This window comes from Rhinichthys klamathensis, unplaced genomic scaffold, assembly GCF_029890125.1.
Source record: "Rhinichthys klamathensis goyatoka isolate OS25496 unplaced genomic scaffold, OSU_Roscu_1.1 h1tg000462l_1, whole genome shotgun sequence".
NCBI classification, from domain to species: domain Eukaryota; kingdom Metazoa; phylum Chordata; class Actinopteri; order Cypriniformes; family Leuciscidae; genus Rhinichthys; species Rhinichthys klamathensis.
The window spans coordinates 865,001-885,760 of NW_026606951.1; the positions used below are offsets into that span (position 1 = coordinate 865,001).

General features: G+C 49.0%; 1 protein-coding gene across 2 annotated transcripts in view; it reads left to right on the top strand.

Moving 5' to 3' along the window:
• The window catches only part of dync1h1 (dynein, cytoplasmic 1, heavy chain 1), a 105,381-nt gene that overhangs the window by 68,707 nt on the left and 15,914 nt on the right, over positions 1 to 20,760 (top strand). For both annotated transcript variants that reach the window (XM_056236720.1, XM_056236721.1), the window contains exons 59-70: positions 1,479 to 1,629; positions 3,004 to 3,257; positions 3,825 to 3,959; positions 5,963 to 6,057; positions 8,014 to 8,188; positions 9,251 to 9,326; positions 9,489 to 9,649; positions 9,763 to 9,874; positions 10,436 to 10,496; positions 10,583 to 10,706; positions 10,784 to 10,897; positions 19,738 to 19,908. In XM_056236720.1, coding sequence (XP_056092695.1) covers positions 1,479 to 1,629; positions 3,004 to 3,257; positions 3,825 to 3,959; positions 5,963 to 6,057; positions 8,014 to 8,188; positions 9,251 to 9,326; positions 9,489 to 9,649; positions 9,763 to 9,874; positions 10,436 to 10,496; positions 10,583 to 10,706; positions 10,784 to 10,897; positions 19,738 to 19,908 — 1,629 coding nt within the window. The remainder of the gene's footprint in view (positions 1 to 1,478; positions 1,630 to 3,003; positions 3,258 to 3,824; positions 3,960 to 5,962; positions 6,058 to 8,013; positions 8,189 to 9,250; positions 9,327 to 9,488; positions 9,650 to 9,762; positions 9,875 to 10,435; positions 10,497 to 10,582; positions 10,707 to 10,783; positions 10,898 to 19,737; positions 19,909 to 20,760) is intronic.

Here is a 20,760-nt window from a genome sequence, read left to right on the forward strand (position 1 = left end):
CTCTGCCCACGCACACGCCCGGCTGGGGCGGTCTCTCCGATGCGACACTCGGGTGCCGATGCGATACGTATTACGATTTTAAAGAGTTGCGATTCTACAAGTATTACAAATCGATATTGCAATGTATAACACTAGACCATCGGGAAGCTAAATCATATCTTAGACTGTACATGATGTATAAGATGAGTCATATTTACAAAAACAATTCATCACATCTTTGAGTTATATTTCAGAAGCCTCATACAGTACTGTGACTGTGCGTTCACACCGGACGCGAATAGCGCGTCAAATTCGCGTCTACCGCGTCTAGTTTGACGCTTGACCACTTTGTGTTAATTCGTGTGTCAATGGCGAAATTGACGCGCGTAAAAACAAAAGTTTGAAGCGAAATTTACGCGAGGCGAAAGTTTCGAAACCCGTTCGCGGCCATCTTTTTAGATGTTTATCGAGCATTAGCATTAGCATTATTCGAGAGAATCACCGCTCGTATATGCTCTGGAGAGCAGAAACAGCTGCGTAGGGGACATCGTCGCTCTACTCGGGTCCACCAGAGCCTCCGGAGGGTTTCAGGAGTTTCACAATTTGCTCCAGGAGCTAGGTTTGGTGGACCTAATGGTGAGGACGCTGACGAGGACAGCGTAGGCCGTATAAGCCCTCGGCCTCGAGTGGTCTATGCCTGTCGAGCCCGCGCTCTACAGCCCGGCGCGAGGTTCACCCTCGCCCGCATCCACCTAATCTGTCATTTATTTTTGTTTTGATAATAAACGAAGCCAGCCTCCAAAAGTGATTAATCTGTCCTGTTATTTTTTTCTCTCTCTCACACATCACTGTCCAGACACGAACTTATATGTTGGTTGTCTTTACATTATAATAATATTTCATATAATCTAGATATGGAATAAATAGCATTCAATACAAAATGAATATGTCTCATATATTGAAATCAAGTTTTATGTGATAAAATATTTGCTTTGTTGTGCATTAGAACCACAGTCATATATTACAAAATAATTTATTGAAGCATCCAGATACTTCACCACGTGACAGCAGCAAGCAGCTAGGCTCCTGATTGGTTAACGCGGCGCGAATTGACGCAGAAGTTCAGATTTTTCAACTCGGGCGGCAGACGCGAATTCGCGTCAAACGCGTGAATGCACAAATAGCACTAACTAAATAATTCGCGCTTAACGCGCCAGACGCTCAATTCGCCTCATTCGCGCCGCAGGAATTTTTTACGCGCGTAACGCGTCTTTGCATTGACTTAACATTGAAATCACTCGCGCCTGACGCGCTATTCGCGTCCGGTGTGAACGCACCATGATGAATAAATCTCGACAGTTGTGACTCGATGTCTTTCTCCCAGCGCTGCTGCACGAGTGTTTCTTCTGCGACTCGTTTAATGCCTCTGATTTTTTTTTAATCACGTCAGTTGTTCTTCAGATTGATTCCCCAGCGTGACACCGCTTGTGTCTGTGCAGGTGGAGTTCCCCCCCGACCTCTGCTCTCGCGTGACCTTTGTGAACTTCACGGTGACCCGCAGCAGCCTCCAGAGCCAGTGCCTGAACGAGGTCCTGAAGGCCGAGCGGCCCGACGTGGACGAGAAGCGCTCCGACCTCCTGAAGCTCCAGGGTGAGTGATGATGATGATGATGATGAAGGAGAGCACTGAGATCCACTCGTGATGATCGTGCTGAGCTGTTAAAGGTGCCGTCTGTAAGCACAGCTAGTGGTGGGAATAGGTATTGCGTTTCCCCTCGGACTCTAACGCTCACGGGTCGCCAGTTTGAGGACACACAACACGAAGGAGCGCAATTGGCTACGTGCAGTATCGCACAGATCAAAACAAAACAGACATTCCAACGCAAAGTAAAGTAACGGAGTAGCAGTAGAAGTGTGTTTCAGAGAAACGAGTGTGTGAACTCCGCATGTTTCCTCATATCTGCAAACATGATGTTTCTAACTTTAGTCGAGTGTAACGTGGCTGTGTTGGGTCGAGTGTAACGTGGCTGTGTTGGGTCGAGTGTAACGTGGCTGTGTTGGGTCGAGTGTAACGTGGCTGTGTTGGGTCGAGTGTAACGTGGCTGTGTTGGGTCGAGTGTAACGTGGCTGTGTTGGGTCGAGTGTAACGTGGCTGTGTTGGGTCGAGTGTAACGTGGCTGTGTTGGGTCGAGTGTAACGTGGCTGTGTTGGGTCGAGTGTAACGTGGCTGTGTTGGGTCGAGTGTAACGTGGCTGTGTTGGGTCGAGTGTAACGTGGCTGTGTTGGGTCGAGTGTAACGTGGCTGTGTTGGGTCGAGTGTAACGTGGCTGTGTTGGGTCGAGTGTTACGTGGCTGTGTTGGGTCGAGTGTTACGTGGCTGTGTTGGGTCGAGTGTTACGTGGCTGTGTTGGGTCGAGTGTTACGTGGCTGTGTTGGGTCGAGTGTAACGTGGCTGTGTTGGGTCGAGTGTAACGTGGCTGTGTTGGGTCGAGTGTAACGTGGCTGTGTTGGGTCGAGTGTAACGTGGCTGTGTTGGGTCGAGTGTAACGTGGCTGTGTTGGGTCGAGTGTAACGTGGCTGTGTTGGGTCGAGTGTAACGTGGCTGTGTTGGGTCGAGTGTAACGTGGCTGTGTTGGGTCGAGTGTAACGTGGCTGTGTTGGGTCGAGTGTAACGTGGCTGTGTTGGGTCGAGTGTAACGTGGCTGTGTTGGGTCGAGTGTTACGTGGCTGTGTTGGGTCGAGTGTAACGATGCTGTGTTGGGTCGAGTGTAACGTGGCTGTGTTGGGTCGAGTGTAACGTGGCTGTGTTGGGTCGAGTGTAACGTGGCTGTGTTGGGTCGAGTGTAACGTGGCTGTGTTGGGTCGAGTGTAACGTGGCTGTGTTGGGTCGAGTGTTACGTGGCTGTGTTGGGTCGAGTGTTACGTGGCTGTGTTGGGTCGAGTGTTACGTGGTTGTGTTGGGTCGAGTGTAACGTAACGTGGTTGTGTTGGGTTGAGTGTAACGTGGTTGTGTTGGTCCGCTCAGGTGAGTTCCAGCTGCGTCTGCGTCAGCTCGAGAAGTCTCTCCTGCAAGCCCTGAACGAGGTCAAGGGTCGTATCCTGGACGACGACACCATCATCACGACCCTGGAGAACCTGAAGAAGGAGGCGGCGGAGGTGACGAGGAAGGTGGAGGAGACCGACATTGTGATGCAGGAGGTGGAGTCGGTGTCGCAGCAGTACCTGTCCCTGGCCTCGGCCTGCAGCAGCATCTACTTCACCATGGAGGCGCTTAACCAGGTGTGTGTGTGTGTGTGTCCCTGGCCTCGGCCTGCAGCATCTACTTCCCCATGGAGGCGCTCTAATTGTTACTTAGTTACTTTTTAAGAAAAGTAATGCGTTACGGTACTTTTTCTTACCTGGGCTGGGCTTGTTTGTTTTGTTTTTAATAAATATCTGTTTTATTTAACATATTTAATTATTGGAGGTTTGGGTATTATTCTTATTTTGCATTTCACTGATTTTATTCATTTTGAGGAATAATTTTTTTTTTTTTTGTGCCAGTGAGATTAGTAAATGCACCCTCACATTTAGTCTAGAACTACAATAACCATCATGTTTACACACACACACACACACACACACACACGCCTCTGCACTTACTCTCAACATGAGGACAGGAGAGCTGTCAGTCATTAAATGTGAAAAAGTAACTAGTTACTCATTTGAAATAGTAACTCCGATATTTTGCTGTAAATGTATCAGTAATGCATTAGTTTACTAGTTACCTGATGAAAGTAATCTGACCGCGTAACTCGAGTGACTTGTGTTCCCCGACGCTCCTCATGCTGATCTCCTGCGCTGCAGATGCACTTCCTGTACCAGTACTCGCTGCACTTCTTCCTGGACATCTACCACACTGTGCTGTACGAGAACTCGAACCTGAAGAGTGTGAGCGACCACACACAGCGCCTGACGCACATCACCAAAGACCTGTTCCAGGTGAGGCTCAGAGACACAAGTGCTAACCCATGCTAACCCAGTTCAGCTCGCTTTCTTTTCTGCTGAGATCCAATAAACGTGAATTTTATCAAATGTTTGTGGTAACACTTTACAATATGGTTCATTAGTTAACATGAACTAAGAATGAACAATACTTCTTCAGCATTTATTAATCATAAATATTCATTTAAACATTTACTAATAAATAATTAAAATCAAAGGTTGTATTTGCTAACATTAGTTAATGCACTGTGAACTAACATGAACAAACTATGAACAGCTGTATTTTTATTAACTAACATTAACAAAGATGAATAAATACTGTAATAAATGTATTGTTCATTGTTAGTTTGTTTGTATGTTTGTTTTTATTATTTTGTATTAATAATATCATGTTGTTAAATGTAGCGATGGTAGGGCAATAAACTTAAATACAGCAGCACTGAACACATGAAACTGCAGAGATCCACAGATGACTCCGGTAAAGCAGACTTCACTGTTCACCGCTGCAATACTGGAGCGGGTGTAGATCACTGAGCGGGTGTAGATCACTGAGCGGGTGTAGATCACTGAGCGGGTGTAGATCACTGGAGCGGGTGTAGATCACTGGAGCGGGTGTAGATCACTGAGCGGGTGTAGATCACTGAGCGGGTGTAGATCACTGAGCGGGTGTAGATCACTGAGCGGGTGTAGATCACTGAGCGGGTGTAGATCACTGAGCGGGTGTAGATCACTGAGCGGGTGTAGATCACTGAGCGGGTGTAGATCACTGGAGCGGGTGTAGATCACTGGAGCGGGTGTAGATCACTGAGCGGGTGTAGATCACTGAGCGGGTGTAGATCACTGAGCGGGTGTAGATCACTGAGCGGGTGTAGATCACTGGAGCGGGTGTAGATCACTGGAGCGGGTGTAGATCACTGGAGCGGGTGTAGATCACTGAGCGGGTGTAGATCACTGGAGCGGGTGTAGATCACTGAGCGGGTGTAGATCACTGGAGCGGGTGTAGATCACTGGAGCGGGTGTAGATCACTGGAGCGGGTGTAGATCACTGAGCGGGTGTAGATCACTGGAGCGGGTGTAGATCACTGGAGCGGGTGTAGATCACTGAGCGGGTGTATATCACTGAGCGGGTGTAGATCACTGGAGCGGGTGTAGATCACTGGAGCGGGTGTAGATCACTGGAGCGGGTGTAGATCACTGGAGCGGGTGTAGATCACTGTTCACCGCTGCAAAACTGGAGCGGGTGTAGATCACTGAGCGGGTGTAGATCACTGGAGCGGGTGTAGATCACTGAGCGGGTGTAGATCACTGAGCGGGTGTAGATCACTGAGCGGGTGTATATCACTGAGCGGGTGTATATCACTGAGCGGGTGTAGATCACTGGAGCGGGTGTAGATCACTGAGCGGGTGTAGATCACTGGAGCGGGTGTAGATCACTGAGCGGGTGTATATCACTGAGCGGGTGTATATCACTGAGCGGGTGTAGATCACTGGAGCGGGTGTAGATCACTGAGCGGGTGTAGATCACTGGAGCGGGTGTAGATCACTGTTCACCGCTGCAATACTGGAGCGGGTGTAGATCACTGAGCGGGTGTAGATCACTGGAGCGGGTGTAGATCACTGAGCGGGTGTAGATCACTGAGCGGGTGTAGATCACTGAGCGGGTGTATATCACTGAGCGGGTGTATATCACTGAGCGGGTGTAGATCACTGGAGCGGGTGTAGATCACTGAGCGGGTGTAGATCACTGGAGCGGGTGTAGATCACTGTTCACCGCTGCAATACTGGAGCGGGTGTAGATCACTGAGCGGGTGTAGATCACTGGAGCGGGTGTAGATCACTGAGCGGGTGTAGATCACTGAGCGGGTGTAGATCACTGAGCGGGTGTAGATCACTGAGCGGGTGTAGATCACTGAGCGGGTGTAGATCACTGAGCGGGTGTAGATCATGCATGTCTGAATGTGTGGCGGTGTTTCTGAATGTGTGGTGGTGTTTCTCCGCAGGGCGCGTTTAACCGAGTGGCTCGAGGGATGCTGCATCAGGATCACATCACGTTCGCTGTACTGCTCGCCCGGATCAACCTGAAGGGCCTGACCAGGTACTGACCACTCCAGGTCCACTCATGCTGTCTGGGGTTAGGCCACGACCCACGCTGGTGTTCCTGAGCTTCTGTGCCCGGTTGCATAAAGCACCTCAAGTTTTTCCCTTAAGTGTGATACTTAAGGGGTGATTTCCCCTAACCTAAGAGAATAACTTAAGGGTGTTGCATATAATCTCTAGGTAAGGGAAACATTTAAGTGTTTCACGACAGCATTCCTGGATTCACGTTATAAAAGTCTGTTGTTGCCATAGATACGCAAAACACTAACACTAGCTATTTCGCGGTTTCATCAAATAAAGCGGACTAGGATATCGGAATGGAAAAAGAAAACAAAAAAAGAAAGCCTAATTGGACAGAGGAGGACAAATGTATTATTCTTGACGAATATGGTAAAATAAAAACAATTTTGAAAAGGAAACTACGGGATGGAAACTTGACCGTTGCGTTTAAATGACGGGAAAGAGCCCCGGTGAACCACTGTTCTGACAGACGATTCCTGCGCGTGGAAAACATCTCCCACTATCGTCTGAGAACTCCCAGTTGCAAAGAAACGCAGTGCTATAAGCAGTTGAACACCGCTGGTAAAGAGTGGTTGCGATGTGTGACATGGTCAAGGTCGCCGGCTAGTTTGTTAGCGATGTCAAATATTGCGCGTCGATCAAACCGGTATTCTAACCAATTTTCATCGCTAAGATGGTCCAAAGGGTTCTCCCTATCCCTAAAAATTCTTCTTGGCACATAATGATCTTCAGCTGGTTCCATAAATTCAGTCATGTCGTCTTATTTTTGTCCGCGTTACTCTTAAGGGTTACGATTTCCAAACCTTAAATTATACTTAGGCCGTGTGTCCACCAAAGCGTTTTTAGCCGGCTGAAAACGCTAGACGCTCTGCTGAAAACGCCCAGCTGTGGGCGCTTGAGAGCGTTTTGGCAGCGCAGCCTTTTTTCCGTTGAGACGCTTCGTTGCTATGATACAGAATATCTGAATACAATATTCCGATTACCGGGCGTTATTTATAGAAATGTATCTAAAAAAAAATTAGCTTTGACGGTTTGCAAGCTAACGTTACGCTAACGTAGATCCTGGCCCCCACCGATCAGCTGTCTGACTGCTTACCTGATAGACCGATCGCCGATGAAATGTTCCTCCAAGTATTGTTTTTTAAATTCACATTGTGGTAATCCAGGGATGTCATCTGGTATAAACATGTATGTTCGGAGACCAGCAATATTAATTTTTCATCCATTTTGTTCAGCTCTGCTGGTTGATGTCCTTGTACACAAAGAATGTTGAATGACAGTTGGTCGGTGTGATATTAGTCCCGCCCCTCCTCCACTGTGATTGGACGGTTGGTGAAAAGTGACAGTGATGAGCGCTGCGTTTTATCCAAAAGTTGAACATTTTTCAACTCTCGGTGACCAGTAAAAACGCCGGGCGCTCAGCGCTTCAGCGTGTAAAAAAAGCCGAACGCTCAGCGCTTGAGCGTTAAATACACGCTCAGCGCCTCGTTGCGCACATGGCGTTTAAAAAACGCCGCGCTCCCATTGAAAACAATTGAAAACGTACGCCAGGCGCGAGTAAAAACGCTTTGGTGGACACACGGCCTTAGGGAAATGACCGTTAAGGGGTTTTATGCAACACTTAACGCTTTTTACGGGATTACTGGTGAAAAAACAGCATTTAAGGGAAATTGTAAGTGGTTATGACGTTTCACTTAAAGAAACCCTTAAGTAACACTTAAGGTTTTTTTTCTGCAACACCCTGAGGTTTAAGGGAAACATAAGGGCGAACTTAAGGGAAAATTACACTTAAGGTGCTTTATGCAACCGGGCACTGCTCTCCCTGTTTGAGTCGCTGATCAACGTTCATACGTGAATAAAAGTTGAGGTTAGGGTTATACAGGCGCCCGGTGAAGGCCTGACGTTTCTCCCGCTCTGTGCTCGTGTCTCCCAGCGAACCCTCGTACGACGCAGAGTTCCAGCACTACTTGCGTGGGAAGGAGATTGTGTTGAGCGGGGCGAGCGTGCCGAAGTTGAAGGGTCTGAGCGGAGAGCAGGCGGAGGCCATGGTGCGCCTCAGCCGAGTGCCAGCCTTCAGAGACCTGGTGTCCACCGTCCAGGCGGATGAGGTGAGTCTGCATCTGTGCTCAGTCGGAGCTCACACAGCGCTCTCTGACCCCCTGACCCCTCTCTGATCACCTGACCCCTCTGACCCCCTGACCCCTCTCTGATCCCCTGACCCCTCTGATCCCCTGACCCCTCTCTGATCCCCTGACCCCTCTCTGACCCCCTGACCCCTCTCTGATCACCTGACCCCTCTCTGACCCCCTGACCCCTCTCTGATCACCTGATCCCCTGACCCCTCTCTGATCCCCTGACCCCTCTCTGATCCCCTGACCCCTCTCTGACCCCCTGACCCCTCTCTGATCACCTGACCCCTCTCTGACCCCCTGACCCCTCTCTGATCACCTGATCCCCTGACCCCTCTCTGATCCCCTGACCCCTCTCTGACCCCCTGACCCCTCTCTGATCACCTGACCCCCTGACCCCTCTCTGATCACCTGACCCCTCTCTGACCCCCTGACCCCTCTCTGATCACCTGATCCCCTGACCCCTCTCTGATCCCCTGACCCCTCTCTGATCACCTGACCCCTCTGATCCCCTGACCCCTCTCTGATCACCTGACCCCTCTCTGATCCCCTGACCCCTCTCTGATCACCTGACCCCTCTCTGATCCCCTGACCCCTCTCTGATCACCTGACCCCTCTCTGATCACCTGACCCCTCTCTGATCACCTGACCCCTCTCTGATCACCTGACCCCTCTCTGATCACCTGACCCCTCTCTGATCCCCTGACCCCTCTCTGATCACCTGACCCCTCTGATCCCCTGACCCCTCTCTGATCCCCTGACCCCTCTCTGATCCCCTGACCCCTCTCTGATCACCTGACCCCTCTGATCACCTGACCCCTCTCTGATCCCCTGACCCCTCTGATCCCCTGACCCCCCTCTGATCCCCTGACCCCTCTGATCACCTGACCCCTCTCTGATCACCTGACCCCTCTGATCACCTGACCCCTCTGATCACCTGACCCCCTGACCCCTCTCTGATCACCTGACCCCTCTCTGATCACCTGACCCCTCTCTGACCCCTCTGATCACCTGACCCCTCTGACCCCTTCTGTGTTCCAGCAATTCTTTATGTGGCTGGAGAGCAACTCGCCTGAGCTGTCGGTGCCGTACCTGTGGAGCGAAGAGAAGGCGTCCAGTGAGTGCAGTGATGATGACACATTTAATATCAAAAGCGTTATATAAATGAAGGTGACTTGACCTGACGTCCTGTGAGCCCCTGCAGAAGTGACACGTGTGTGTGTGTGTGTGTGTGTGTGTGTGTGTGTGTGTGTGTGTGTGTGTGTGTGTGTGTCCTCAGCTCTGATTGGTCAGGCCGTCCACCAGCTGCTGCTGATCCAGGCGTTCAGACCCGATCGTCTGCTGGCCATGTCACACATCTTTGTGTCCAAAATCCTGGGAGAAAACTTCATGGCCATCATCGATCAGCCACTAGACCTGGCCAACATCGTGGACAGCGAGGTAAGAGGCGTGTGTGTGTGTGTGAGACACGAGCGACTCCTGCTTCAGTGCTCGTGTGTGTGTGTGTGACGCGAGCGACTCCTGCTTCAGTGCTCGTGTGTGTGTGTGCGCAGGTGAAGCCGGGGACGCCGGTGCTGATGTGTTCTGTGCCCGGGTACGATGCTAGTGGTCTAGTGAGGGATCTCGCCGCCGAGCAGAACAAACACATCACCTCCATCTCCATCGGTGAGACCTCACACACACACGTAGATATAACACACTGGATTCAACGGAAACACTCATGTAGATATAACACACTCATGTAGATATAACACACTCATGTAGATATAACACACTCATGTAGATATAACACACTGGATTCAACGGTGGAAGCTTGTTTCCGCCACAGAATAAAAAATAAAAAAAGGTAATTGCGACTTTTTATCTCAGAATAGCATGATATGGGTTGGACTTTATATCTCACAATTCTGAGAAAAGACAGTCGCAATTGTGAGAGTCTTTATAACACGCAATTATGAGTTTATATGTCGCAATTATGAGAAATAGTCAAAATTGTAAGAGATAAACTCGGAATTCACAATTATCTTTTAAAATGTTTTATTCTGTGATGGACACAAGCTTCCATAAGTTAACATGAACTAACAATGAAAAATACTTTTATTAATTCCAACATTTACTAACATATTATTTATCAGTTGTATCTGTTAATATTATCTAATGCACTAACATGATTTTACATATAGTAAAGTGTTAGCACACATGAACTGAACTCTTGTCCGTCTCCAGGTTCTGCTGAAGGGTTTAATAAGGCGGACCGAGACATCAACACAGCGGTGAAGTCGGGCAGGTGAGAGAGCGCTCGACCAGCACACACTCCTCCGGCGCTCACGAGCTGCTCTCACACGCGTGTGTGTCTGTGTGTGTGTGTTTCAGGTGGGTGATGCTGGAGAACGTGCATCTGGCTCCCGGTTGGCTGATGCAGCTGGAGAAGAAACTCCACTCCATGCAACCGCACGCCAGTTTCCGGCTCTTCCTCACCATGGAGATCAACCCGAAGGTTCCGCATCACTTCCTGTGCTCAGTCTCTGTCACGTGTCATGAACGCCTCATCTGATGATTGATGTTTTCTCTCAGGTGCCGGTGAACCTGCTGCGTGCCGGACGCATCTTCGTGTTCGAGCCTCCTCCGGGTATGAAGGCCAACATGCTGCGCACCTTCAGCAATATCCCTGTGGCGCGCATGTGTAAGGTGAGTGCAGAAACACCTCTGATCTACTCTATCTGCGGGATCTGATCTACTCTATCTGCGTATCTGATCTACTCTATCTGATCTACTCTATCTGCGTATCTGATCTACTCTATCTGATCTATCTGATCTACTCTATCTGCGTATCTGATCTACTCTATCTGCGTATCTGATCTATCTGATCTACTCTATCTGCGTATCTGATCTATCTGATCTACTCTATCTGCGGGATCTGATCCATCTGATCTGCTCTATCTGCGTATCTGATCTACTCTATCTGCGTATCTGATCTATCTGATCTACTCTATCTGCGTATCTGATCTACTCTATCTGCGTATCTGATCTACTCTATCTGCGTATCTGATCTAATCTATCTGCGTATCTGATCTATTCTATCTGCGGGATCTGATCCATCTGATCTACTCTATCTGCGCATCTGATCTACTCTATCTGCGTATCTGATCTATCTGATCTACTCTATCTGCGTATCTGATCCATCTGATCTACTCTATCTGCGTATCTGATCTAATCTATCTGCGTATCTGATCTACTCTATCTGCGGGATCTGATCCATCTGATCTACTCTATCTGCGTATCTGATCTACTCTATCTGCGTATCTGATCTATCTGATCTACTCTATCTGCGTATCTGATCTAATCTATCTGCGTATCTGATCTACTCTATCTGCGGGATCTGATCCATCTGATCTACTCTATCTGCGTATCTGATCTACTCTATCTGCGTATCTGATCTATCTGATCTACTCTATCTGCGTATCTGATCTAATCTATCTGCGTATCTGATCTACTCTATCTGCGTATCTGATCTATCTGATCTACTCTATCTGCGTATCTGATCTACTCTATCTGCGGGATCTGATCCATCTGATCTACTCTATCTGCGTATCTGATCTACTCTATCTGCGTATCTGATCTATCTGATCTACTCTATCTGCGTATCTGATCTAATCTATCTGCGTATCTGATCTACTCTATCTGCGTATCTGATCCATCTGATCTACTCTATCTGCGTATCTGATCTACTCTATCTGCGTATCTGATCTACTCTATCTGCGTATCTGATCTACTCTATCTGCGTATCTGATCTAATCTATCTGCGTATCTGATCTACTCTATCTGCGTATCTGATCTATCTGATCTACTCTATCTGCGTATCTGATCTACTCTATCTGCGTATCTGATCTATCTGATCTACTCTATCTGCGTATCTGATCTAATCTATCTGCGTATCTGATCTACTCTATCTGCGGGATCTGATCCATCTGATCTACTCTATCTGCGTATCTGATCTAATCTATCTGCGTATCTGATCTACTCTATCTGCGGGATCTGATCCATCTGATCTACTCTATCTGCGTATCTGATCTACTCTATCTGCGTATCTGATCTGCGTATCTGATCTACTCTATCTGCGTATCTGATCTACTCTATCTGCGGGATCTGATCCATCTGATCTACTCTATCTGCGTATCTGATCTACTCTATCTGCATATCTGATCTACTCTATCTGCGTATCTGATCTACTCTATCTGCGTATCTGATCTATCTGATCTACTCTATCTGCGTATCTGATCTACTCTATCTGCGTATCTGATCTACTTTATCTGCGGGATCTGATCCATCTGATCTACTCTATCTGCGTATCTGATCTACTCTATCTGCGTATCTGATCTACTCTATCTGCGTATCTGATCTACTCTATCTGCGGGATCTGATCCATCTGATCTACTCTATCTGCGTATCTGATCTATCTGATCTACTCTATCTGCGTATCTGATCTACTCTATCTGCGTATCTGATCTACTCTATCTGCGTATCTGATCTACTCTATCTGCGTATCTGATCTATCTGATCTACTCTATCTGCGTATCTGATCTACTCTATCTGCAGGATCTGATCTATCTGATCTACTCTATCTGCAGGATCTGATCTACTCTATCTGCGTATCTGATCCATCTGATCTACTCTATCTGCGTATCTGATCTATCTGATCTACTTTATCTGCGCAGTCGAGCACGTTTGATCCGAAATTGACAAACTGCATTATTTTTAAATGCACCTATTATTTTTTTATAGGAGAATGAGTGATTGTTTGGGTCACTCTTTATAATAGGCCCTGTGCTGAACCATTCGATACAAGATATTAGTGTACATACATGTTGGTGCGTTGTAATTCCATTAAGTAGTTCTTCATCCCTAGCGTTAACTCTGACCCCTATAACCTCTACTCCTGACTCCTATAACCTCTACTCCTGATCCTGACCCCTATAACCTCTACTCCTGACCCCTATAACCTTTACCCCTGACCCCTATAACCTCCACTCCTGACCCCTATAACCTCCACTCCTGACCCCTGTAACCTCTACTCCTGACCCCTATAACCTCTACTCCTGACCCCTATAACCTCTACTCCTGACCCTTACCCCTATAACCTTTACTCCTGACCCCTATAAACTCCACCCTTGACCCCTATAACCTCTACTCCTGACCCCTTTAACCTCTACTCCTGACCCCTATAACCTTTACTCCTGACCCCTATAACCTTTACTCCTGACCCCTATAACCTTTACTCCTGACCCCTATAACCTTAACTCCTGACCCCTATAACCTCTACTCCTGTCCCTGACCCCTATAACCTCTACTCCTGACTCTGACCCCTATAACCTCTACTCCTGACCCCTATAACAACTACTCCTGACCCTGACCCCTATAACCTCTACTCCTGACCCTGACCCCTATAACCTCTACTCCTGACCCTGACTCCTATAACCTCTACTCCTGTCCCTGACCCCTATAACCTCTACTCCTGACCCCTATAACCTTAACTCCTGACCCCTATAACCTCTACTCCTGTCCCTGACCCCTATAACCTCTACTCCTGACTCTGACCCCTATAACCTCTACTCCTGACCCCTATAACAACTACTCCTGACCCTGACCCCTATAACCTCTACTCCTGACCCTGACCCCTATAACCTCTACTCCTGACCCTGACTCCTATAACCTCTACTCCTGTCCCTGACCCCTATAACCTCTACTCCTGACCCCTATAACCTCTACTCCTGACCCCTATAACCTCTACTCCTGACCCTGACTCCTATAACCTCTACTCCTGTCCCTGACCCCTATAACCTCTACTCCTGACCCCTATAACCTCTACTCCTGACCCCTATAACCTCTACTCCTGACCCCTATAACCACTACTCCTGACCCCTATAACCTCTACTCCTGACCCCTATAACCACTACTCCTGACCCCTATAACCTTTACCCCTGACCCCTATAACCTCCACTCCTGACCCCTGTAACCTCTACTCCTGACCCCTATAACCTCTACTCCTGACCCCTATAACCTTTACTCCTGACCCCTATAAACTCCACCCCTGACCCCTATAACCTCTACTCCTGACCCCTTTAACCTCTACTCCTGACCCCTATAACCTTTACTCCTGACCCCTATAACCTTTACTCCTGACCCCTATAACCTTTACTCCTGACCCCTATAACCTTTACTCCTGACCCCTATAACATTTACTCCTGACCCCTATAACCTCTACTCCTGTCCCTGACCCCTATAACCTCTACTCCTGACTCTGACCCCTATAACCTCTACTCCTGACCCCTATAACAACTACTCCTGACCCCTATAACCTCTACTCCTGTCCCTGACCCCTATAACCTCTACTCCTGACCCCTATAACCTCTACTCCTGACCCCTATAACCTCTACTCCTGACCCTGACTCCTATAACCTCTACTCCTGACCCCTATAACAACTACCCCTGACCCCTATAACCTCTACTCCTGACCCTGACCCCTATAACCTCTACTCCTGACCCTGACTCCTATAACCTCTACTCCTGTCCCTGACCCCTATAACCTCTACTCCTGACCCCTATAACCTCTACTCCTGACCCTGACTCCTATAACCTCTACTCCTGTCCCTGACCCCTATAACCTCTACTCCTGACCCCTATAACCTCTACTCCTGACCCCTATAACCTCTACTCCTGACCCTGACTCCTATAACCTCTACTCCTGACCCCTATAACCTCTACTCCTGACCCCTATAACCTCTACTCCTGACTCTGACCCCTATAACCTCTACTCCTGACCCCTATAACAACTACTCCTGACCCTGACTCCTATAACCTCTACTCCTGTCCCTGACCCCTATAACCTCTACTCCTGACCCCTATAACCTCTACTCCTGACCCCTATAACCTCTACTCCTGACCCCTATAACCTCTACTCCTGACCCCTATAACCACTACTCCTGACCCCTATAACCACTACTCCTGACCCTGACCCCTATAACCTTTACTCCTGACCCCTATAAACTCCACCCCTGACCCCTATAACCTCTACTCCTGACCCATTTTACCTCTACTCCTGACCCCTATAACCTTTACTCCTGACCCCTATAACCTTTACTCCTGACCCCTATAACCTCTACTCCTGTCCCTGACCCCTATAACCTCTACTCCTGACTCTGACCCCTATAACCTCTACTCCTGACCCCTATAACAACTACTCCTGACCCTGACCCCTATAACCTCTACTCCTGACCCTGACTCCTATAACCTCTACTCCTGTCCCTGACCCCTATAACCTCTACTCCTGACCCCTATAACCTCTACTCCTGACTCCTATAACCTCTACTCCTGTCCCTGACCCCTATAACCTCTACTCCTGACCCCTATAACCACTACTCCTGACCCCTATAACCTCTACTCCTGACCCCTATAACCACTACTCCTGACCCCTACAACCTTTACTCCTGACCCCTATAACCTCTACTCCTGTCCCTGAACCCTATAACCTCTACTCCTGACCCTGACCCCTATAACCTCTACTCCTGACCCCTATAACCACTACTCCTGACCCCTATAACCTCTACTCCTGACCCCTATAACCTCTACTCCTGACCCTGACTCCTATAACCACTACTCCTGACCCTGACCCCTATAACCTCTACTCCTGACCCTGACCCCTATAACCTCTACTCCTGACCCCTATAACCACTACTCCTGACCCCTATAACCTCTACTCCTGACCCCTATAACCACTACTCCTGACCCCTACAACCTTTACTCCTGACCCCTATAACCACTACTCCTGACCCCTATAACCTCTACTCCTGACCCCTATAACCTCTACTCCTGACCCTGACTCCTATAACAACTACTCCTGTCCCTGACCCCTATAACCTCTACTCCTGACCCCTATAACCTCTACTCCTGACCCTGACCCCTATAACCTCTACTCCTGTCCCTGACCCCTATAACCTCTACTCCTGACCCCTATAACCTCTACTCCTGACCCCTATAACCACTACTCCTGACCCCTATAACCTCTACTCCTGTCCCTGACCCCTATAACCTCTACTCCTGACCCCTATAACCTCTACTCCTGACCCCTATAACCACTACTCCTGACCCCTATAACCTCTACTCCTGACCCCTATAACCACTACTCCTGACCCCTACAACCTTTACTCCTGACCCCTATAACCTCTACTCCTGTCCCTGAACCCTATAACCTCTACTCCTGACCCTGACCCCTATAACCTCTACTCCTGACCCCTATAACCACTACTCCTGACCCCTATAACCTCTACTCCTGACCCCTATAACCTCTACTCCTGACCCTGACTCCTATAACAACTACTCCTGACCCTGACTCCTATAACCTCTACTCCTGTCCCTGACCCCTATAACCTCTACTCCTGACCCCTATAACCTCTACTCCTGACTCCTATAACCACTACTCCTGACCCCTATAACCTTTACTCCTGACCCCTATAACCTCTACTCCTGTCCCTGACCCCTATAACCTCTACTCCTGACTCTGACCCCTATAACCTCTACTCCTGACCCCTATAACAACTACTCCTGACCCTGACCCCTATAACCTCTACTCCTGACCCTGACTCCTATAACCTCTACTCCTGTCCCTGACCCCTATAACCTCTACTCCTGACCCCTATAACCTCTACTCCTGACCCTGACCCCTATAACCTCTACTCCTGACCCCTATAACCTCTACTCCTGACCCCTATAACCACTACTCCTGACCCCTATAACCTCTACTCCTGACCCCTATAACAACTACTCCTGACCCTGACTCCTATAACCTCTACTCCTGTCCCTGACCCCTATAACCTCTACTCCTGACCCCTATAACCTCTACTCCTGACCCCTATAACCTCTACTCCTGACCCCTATAACCACTACTCCTGACCCCTATAACCACTACTCCTGACCCTGACCCCTATAACCTTTACTCCTGACCCATTTTACCTCTACTCCTGACCCCTATAACCTTTACTCCTGACCCCTATAACCTTTACTCCTGACCCCTATAACCTCTACTCCTGTCCCTGACCCCTATAACCTCTACTCCTGACTCTGACCCCTATAACCTCTACTCCTGACCCCTATAACAACTACTCCTGACCCTGACCCCTATAACCTCTACTCCTGACCCTGACTCCTATAACCTCTACTCCTGTCCCTGACCCCTATAACCTCTACTCCTGACCCCTATAACCTCTACTCCTGACTCCTATAACCTCTACTCCTGTCCCTGACCCCTATAACCTCTACTCCTGACCCCTATAACCACTACTCCTGACCCCTATAACCTCTACTCCTGACCCCTATAACCACTACTCCTGACCCCTACAACCTTTACTCCTGACCCCTATAACCTCTACTCCTGTCCCTGAACCCTATAACCTCTACTCCTGACCCTGACCCCTATAACCTCTACTCCTGACCCCTATAACCACTACTCCTGACCCCTATAACCTCTACTCCTGACCCCTATAACCTCTACTCCTGACCCTGACTCCTATAACCACTACTCCTGACCCTGACCCCTATAACCTCTACTCCTGACCCTGACCCCTATAACCTCTACTCCTGACCCCTATAACCACTACTCCTGACCCCTATAACCTCTACTCCTGACCCCTATAACCACTACTCCTGACCCCTACAACCTTTACTCCTGACCCCTATAACCTCTACTCCTGTCCCTGAACCCTATAACCTCTACTCCTGACCCTGACCCCTATAACCTCTACTCCTGACCCCTATAACCTCTACTCCTGACTCCTATAACCACTACTCCTGACCCCTATAACCTCTACTCCTGACTCCTATAACCACTACTCCTGACCCCTATAACCTTTACTCCTGACCCCTATAACCTCTACTCCTGTCCCTGACCCCTATAACCTCTACTCCTGACTCTGACCCCTATAACCTCTACTCCTGACCCCTATAACAACTACTCCTGACCCTGACCCCTATAACCTCTACTCCTGACCCTGACTCCTATAACCTCTACTCCTGTCCCTGACCCCTATAACCTCTACTCCTGACCCCTATAACCTCTACTCCTGACCCCTATAACCTCTACTCCTGACCCTGACTCCTATAACCTCTACTCCTGTCCCTGACCCCTATAACCTCTACTCCTGACCCCTATAACCACTACTCCTGACCCCTATAACCTCTACTCCTGACCCCTATAACCACTACTCCTGACCCCTATAACCTTTACTCCTGACCCCTATAACCTCTACTCCTGTCCCTGACCCCTATAACCTCTACTCCTGACTCTGACCCCTATAACCTCTACTCCTGACCCCTATAACAACTACTCCTGACCCTGACCCCTATAACCTCTACTCCTGACCCTGACTCCTATAACCTCTACTCCTGTCCCTGACCCCTATAACCTCTACTCCTGACCCCTATAACCTCTACTCCTGACCCCTATAACCTCTACTCCTGACCCTGACTCCTATAACCTCTACTCCTGTCCCTGACCCCTATAACCTCTACTCCTGACCCCTACAACCTTTACTCCTGACCCCTACAACCTTTACTCCTGACCCCTACAACCTCTACTCCTGACTCCTATAACCACTACTCCTGACCCCTATAACCTCTACTCCTGACCCTGACTCCTATAACCTTTACTCCTGACCCCTATAACCTCTACTCCTGTCCCTGACCCCTATAACCTCTACTCCTGACTCTGACCCCTATAACCTCTACTCCTGACCCCTATAACAACTACTCCTGACCCTGACCCCTATAACCTCTACTCCTGACCCTGACTCCTATAACCTCTACTCCTGTCCCTGACCCCTATAACCTCTACTCCTGACCCCTATAACCTCTACTCCTGACCCCTATAACCTCTACTCCTGACCCTGACTCCTATAACCTCTACTCCTGTCCCTGACCCCTATAACCTCTACTCCTGACCCCTATAACCTCTACTCCTGACCCCTACAACCTTTACTCCTGACCCCTACAACCTTTACTCCTGACCCCTATAACCTCTACTCCTGACTCCTATAACCACTACTCCTGACCCCTATAACCTCTACTCCTGACCCCTATAACCTCTACTCCTGACCCTGACTCCTATAACCTCTACTCCTGACCAAACCTCAGACTCACTGGCAGTAAATCTGGTCATTTTCCAGAACATGCTCAGTAAATCCATGTATAGGTATTTAATAGCTGTTACTGGCACTTCTTTATTGCCTCTTCAAGATGTTTTTCTCATCCGTAAGTCGCTTTGGATAAAAGCATCTGCTAAATTAGTAAGTGTTATTAATAATAATTAGGACACCTAATGTAAGGTGTGCTAGTGTGTGGGGTTAGAAATCAAATAAAGATGTGCATATTGTGATGCATGTTGTGTCTCGGCTCATCTCTGCTGCCGGTGTTTGAGCTTCAGCATTGTGGCGATTGTTGTCACATGTTCATCATGTTGTTGTTGTTGTTGTTGTTGTCAGTCCCCGAACGAGCGCGCGCGCCTGTACTTCCTGCTGGCCTGGTTCCACGCCGTCATCCAGGAGCGGCTCCGTTACGCTCCGCTCGGCTGGTCCAAGAAATACGAGTTCGGGGAGTCGGACCTGCGCTCCGCCTGCGACACCATCGACACCTGGCTGGATGACACGGCGAAGGTGTGTGTCGCTCTCCTCGGTGTGTGTGTGTGTGACACCTGTCGCTCTCCTCGGTGTGTGTGTGTGTGTGTAACACCTGTCGCTCTCCTCGGTCTGTGTGTGTGTGACACCTGTCGCTCTCCTCAGGGTGTGTGTGTGTAACACCTGTCGCTCTCCTCAGGGTGTGTGTGTGTAACACCTGTCGCTCTCCTCAGGGTGTGTGTGTGTAACACCTGTCGCTCTCCTCAGGGTGTGTGTGTGTAACACCTGTCGCTCTCCTCAGGGTGTGTGTGTGTGTAACACCTGTCGCTCTCCTCAGGGTGTGTGTGTGTGTAACACCTGTCGCTCTCCCCAGTGTGTGTGTGTTAACACCTGTCGCTCTCCCCTGTGTGTGTGTGTGTGTGTGTGTGTGTGTAACACCTGTCGCTCTCCTCAGGGTGTGTGTGTGTGTGTGTGTGTGTAACACCTGTCGCTCTCCCCAGTGTGTGTAACACCTGTCGCTCTCCCCTGTGTGTTTGTGTGTGTGTGTGTAACACCTGTCGCTCTCCTCAGGGTGTGTGTGTGTGTGTGTAACACCTGTCGCTCTCCCCTGTGTGTGTGTGTGTGTGTGTAACACCTGTCGCTCTCCTCAGGGTGTGTGTGTGTGTGTGTGTGTGTAACACCTGTCGCTCTCCCCAGTGTGTGTAACACCTGTCGCTCTCCTCGGTGTGTGTGTGTGTGACACCTGTCGCTCTCCTCGGTGTGTGTGTGTGTGTGTAACACCTGTCGCTCTCCTCAGGGTGTGTGTGTGTAACACCTGTCGCTCTCCTCAGGGTGTGTGTGTGTGTGTGTGTGTAACACCTGTCGCTCTCCTCAGGGTGTGTGTGTGTGTAA